This window comes from Lolium rigidum, chromosome 2 (genome assembly GCF_022539505.1).
Source record: "Lolium rigidum isolate FL_2022 chromosome 2, APGP_CSIRO_Lrig_0.1, whole genome shotgun sequence".
NCBI classification, from domain to species: domain Eukaryota; kingdom Viridiplantae; phylum Streptophyta; class Magnoliopsida; order Poales; family Poaceae; genus Lolium; species Lolium rigidum.
In genome coordinates this window covers 292896878-292902246 of record NC_061509.1, presented here as the reverse complement: position 1 = coordinate 292902246, position 5369 = coordinate 292896878, and the positions used below count along the sequence as shown (strand labels likewise).

At 40.2% G+C, this 5369-nt stretch overlaps 1 protein-coding gene across 1 annotated transcript; it reads left to right on the top strand.

The window, feature by feature from the left end:
• The first annotated feature begins 2009 nt into the window (after window positions 1-2009).
• On the top strand, window positions 2010-4450 carry LOC124689744. Its single transcript, XM_047223223.1, has 5 exons — window positions 2010-2096; window positions 2497-2682; window positions 3171-3383; window positions 3478-3624; window positions 4079-4450. The coding sequence occupies exons 1-5, from the start codon at window positions 2010-2012 to the stop codon at window positions 4448-4450; spliced, it is 1005 nt and encodes a 334-aa protein (XP_047079179.1).
• The last annotated feature ends 919 nt before the right edge of the window (window positions 4451-5369 follow it).

Genomic DNA, 5369 nt, shown 5'->3' with positions numbered 1-5369 from the left:
TGGCGTTCCCGCTGGTGTTGGTCCTTGAGCCACTCCACGGTGTTCCCGTGGCCGCGCCGGCGTCCGCGGCCGGCGGTCCTCGAGCCAATCACCGCAACCGGTCGTCCGGCGTTCCCGCGCCCGCGCCCGGTGTTCCCGCTGCCGGCGGTCCTTGAGCCACTCCACGGCGTTCCCGTGGCCGCGCCCGCACCCGCGGCCGGCAGTCCTCGAGCCAATCACCGCGACCGGTCGCCGGCATTCCCGCGGCCGTGCCCGGTGTTCCCGCCACCGGTGCCCACGAAGACGACGCCGGGGCGCAAATCCATCTTCCCCGTGGCCAGCCTCCTCGTGACCAGCCTATCTTCCCCCATCCTCCATGTGGCCGTCCTCTTGGAGCTGCTCCGAATAGAAGCACAGGAGGATGACCCACGGGAGGAAGAATTGGGGAGAGAGCAGGACTGCAGGAGGAAGATGGGGTGAGGATTTAATGCGAATTAATATGATGCGTGGACGAGTAGACGAATACTCATCATATGATCATATACCTGCCAGGCTGCCACAAATACATCTGCTGTAAAAAAACGTGGTGCTCTCCCATTGGATGCGTTTTTATCCTCGCCCGTACCCGGGTTCCGTTAGCTATTTTCGGGATCTTCTCCTGCTATTAACTTCCTCTTGACTCCATTACCAAAAAAAAAAAAAAAAAAACTTCATCTTGACTCCACTGGCCGCACTATGGAAAAGAGCAGCAGACCACGAACTACGAAGAAGCTAAATATTAAAAGAAAAACTATCTCGACTGCACAAAGCAAAGCAGGACTGCTGCTGCGTGTATTACATTCAGATGCTGTTGACATGGAGTCCTCTAGCTGGATGACCGCATCAAGGATGACCAGGCGGGAGCACCAGCGCGGCGAAGTAGGAGCATCAGCGGGCCGGCACAGGGCTGGGCGCGTGAGGCAGTGGGGGCATCGTTTGGGCCGGACTTGAGGAGTTGAGGGACGGCGCCGCTGCGAACTGCAGTGCGCGCAAGAGCAGTGGCTGGAGATTGGAGTACATGTGCGCCATGGAAGTGCACCGGAGGTGCAGGGGATGTACATATATAGGAGGAAAAGGGGAAACTCGCTGATGGAGATCGAGATGTGCAGGAGGTCGAGTGGCCGGCTTGTGGGGTGGGAAATCCCATGGATATGGGCGGGGCTAGCAACACGGGAATTGCAGTGCGCGAGCGCTCGACCAGGGAGACGAACTGTGACCGAGGAAGAAACCGTCTGCTCAGTTCCAAGCCAGTATTCCCTAGAACGGGCGAACCCGCACGGCGGGTGGGCTTGGAATTGACGTTCGTATGCATTCCCGAATTTTATGACCAACCAAACAATAGAATTAACTTCATCCCTTAAAAATTCGAATTAACTTCAAAAAAAATCAAACAATACAATTAGGTACTGTACTTGAATTCTAAAGAGACAGCTCAAGGTTTAATTCCCTGCATCCAAACGTTGGTGTAATTACAAAGATTTTCCTATGCACTAAATGCATCATATGTATCAAGTATTTAATGTCGTAAAATAAATGATTCATTTAGTGCATAGTGAAAGAATATAATTGCCCCTAGGAAGCATAGAATTCTATACTTACATTTATGCAATTAATAATAGGTATTCATGTGCATATACCAAATAAGATATTTTGGCCGTAATTGCAATTCATTGTGTACCTTGAATTGGACCATTTAATTCGTGATATGTTGGAAAGTCTATATAAAAAGTTCTATATGCATTATGGAATTGACCATCCAAGCTTTTGAAATGAAGGAAAGGCAATCTCTTAGACTGACCCTAATTCTATCATATATTTTTCTAGCCACTAGAGGAAATGGTACACAATCTATAAATCTAGGAGAAAATTCCAGCCACATCGTCACATGTCAGCAATTTAACAAATCCATTGAGGTATGGACCAACAATTGTCTTATTTTTATATCTAGCAGCTTGTTTGGTGGCTAACAAGGTGATGAAACTTCAAAGCAGATGGAAGGTGGAGATATCTTTGATTGCGTTGACATGAAGCTACAACCATCTTTTAATCACCCATTGTTGAAAGACCACAAAATTCAGGTAAATCAAATACATAAATAAAAAAATTGCATTCAATATTTGGTCAATTTACTTGATTCATATTCAAGTACATGCGTGCATGAAGAGTGAGTTACCCTCCTATAGATGGAGGCTGGATATGTAGACACTGACAAGATTATATCATGATTTTTTTTGCATCGCTCTTTTCCAGGCTATTGTATTTCGTAACTTTGCTTGTGCCACCTCCTTCTTGTTTCAAGAATCTCTCTTTGTTTCCATTCTTTAATTATGAAATTAGAAGCATGGAATAAGTAATTTTTTTTATATGTGTAGATTTATTAAACATGAGTTGATAAATATACTTTGTTTATAATGACTCAAATTACACAATCTATTATACATATCCATTATTCAGTGATTAAGTTTCGCTTGCAAACAGATGGAACCAAGTTCTTTCCCAGTAGGGATGGATGTCAAATCAGCGTCTCTACATCATGTATCACAAGCACAGCTGCCTCTTGTTTCCTGCCCAAGAGGAACAATCCCTATACTACGTAACCATATAAGAGACCGTATATCATCCAAAGGTATTGATGAAGTGGTTGGCAAGGATAAACAACAAGAGGTTAGTTTTATTATATATCTTTGAGAGAACATTAGCAGCCATTAGTTCATCAAAACGCACCATGTACGCATACTATGATAAGTTGGTTAAGTTCCTAAATACTATCCTAGTGCACCATCATATTTGAACCCTCTCTTTTAGTCTCTAATTATGGTCTGTCATATGAAATATATGATTTAGGGTCATCATTAAATGGAATCAATTATAGAGAAAGGATATTTAATGTAAATTAAGTTCCTCCAAATTTTGTTTATTCAGTAGGCATCGTTCACATTTTTCTTCAATATACATGTTACTTGACCTTTACTTGAATGAATATCATTTGTTACCAAGTTCTGCTGACACCTTATTGAAGGGTTTAACATATACATTCCCAACTCATATTCTCCAACATTAAGTTATATTCATGAAATGATATATGTGACGTGATATATGACTTATAATATATATATGGTTAATATTTTAACGATACTAGTTCTGTCCTGTAGGAGGTGGGCATCAAATATCAGCACGATGATATATACGGGACACGGGCTATAATAAATGTTTATGAGCCAAAGGTGAAGAATCATACGAAGGATCTTAGTGCAACATCCATAAAAATTTATAATGGATCAGGTCGTGAAGAAGCAATTGTTGTTGGTTATTCGGTATCCCCGAGTCTAAGTGGTGATAGCTTCGCTAGGTTCCATGTTTCTTGGGTAATCATGATATTCCTTTTGAAACTTGTTGAACTTTATATATATTATGATATGCAACTATAAATATAATTTATATTACTTTAATGTTTACTAGGATGATGGCTTACTAAAAAAGCCATGTTATGATCACACATGTCCTGGTTTTGTGCAAGTGAATCACAACGTTGGTCTTGGAGGAAGGGTGCAACCTGTTTCAGTATATAATGGACCACAATATGTCATAACTGTTCTTATGTTCAAGGTATTCTCGATTTTTCTAATTTAGATGCCTTATATAATGTAAAAGCCTTGCATGTGAATCTTTGTGTTTACTTAATTTATTTGATTTGTGAAAAAAGTAGGTAGTTTCCATTGAAATAATGAAGAGTTGATTCTTTTCCGACCATCTCACAATTTCGTAATATGTGCTAGACATTTGACATACAGATCATCCAAAGTATTGTTTTAATTGAACTTACTACTCAGCATACCATTAAGATAATAGATATTTAGCAAACATTTTTAACACCCATGAAACTCAAATGTGTTCTATCGATTTAAATTCCTTGCTATGACAAAAGTTTCAGAGAAAACATGTCTACTTATCTATCTTAAGAGGAGAAAAATAAGTTATGTCCCTGAACACTTAAACAACAAAATTTACCTCCGCATATGAATTAAATAAGACACTCATTCCATAAATTTATTTATTTTAGGACCCGAGGACTAAGAATTGGTGGGTGGTATATGGTGAAGAGAATACTCCAGTTGGATATTGGCCAAGTTCATTGTTCACCTACATTAAGGACAAAGGTGAAAGTGCATTTTGGGGCGGGCAAGTTTCTGGACCCACTGCCTCAACAGACTCTCCACAAATTGGTAGTGGTCATTTTGCCTCAGAAGGATATGGAAAATCAGCTTTTATAAAAAACATCCAAATAATTGATAAAAACAACAAGTTTTTTAATCCAGATGACAACAAAGCTTTAACTGGCAGCAGCAATTCATCAAAATTCACAGTCGATGGTTATGGAATCGACAAGTCTGGTATCCATATATACTATGGTGGACCAGGTGATTTAGTCTGATAATTTACTTCGTATTACAATAAAATTTACACAGAGTATCTACTAGGATATGTGAGTAATTGAGCATAAGAAGACCATGCTTATTCTTAATGTGGTCCAGAGTACAAGAAGCATGATCGTCGAAATGGAGGAAAATTATCCATTTATTGATGCAACTGGACATGTATTTGTTTGTCGTTGGATTTTATTAGCTTCTTTGTGTGTATCTTGCGGTATACCACATCTTTTAAGTAGGGAAATAGTCTCTCCATATCATCCTCTGTGCAATTGTGTGATCTGCTATGTGTTCTCTTCGACGGGCACAAAGTATTCCCACCATAGAAAATGACATATGGTACCTTTAAAGGTCTACATTAGTATATACTAGTAGAAAAACATCGGTAATTTTCAAGAGCAAGAACGTGCAACAAATAGTCATCTTAACTAGTACTATATGAACAAGTAACGGAGCTATAAATATAAATTGAGCCAAGATCAATACAGCACATATACAGAAGAGATTATGAGCACCAAAGATGAAGTGATCATGAAGGAAGAAGAAAATATCATGGGCGGCGAAGGATGTCAAGCTGCTAGGCACGACAGTACCATTCGTTCATATTTTACAAAAGTGTGTAGTCCTATCAGCCTGATTATTAGAACTTTCATGAATGGAAACTTCGGTGCCCAGTAAAAACTTGTTATAATCAGCAACAATTACAGATGAGAGCTCGTTACAAACTGTTCAATATCAAGACTAGCCAGTCAAAGTATCCATCGTTGGAGTTATGCATTATCAAAATTAGAGGAGAACAATTCAATGGAAACAACTCTGACATAGGCAACTCCACAAACACTTATCACTCACGCACAAGAAACATGAAAGTGGATGAAGACAACACCACTGCAGAGCAACGTCCCCCTGTTTCATTTATGAAAT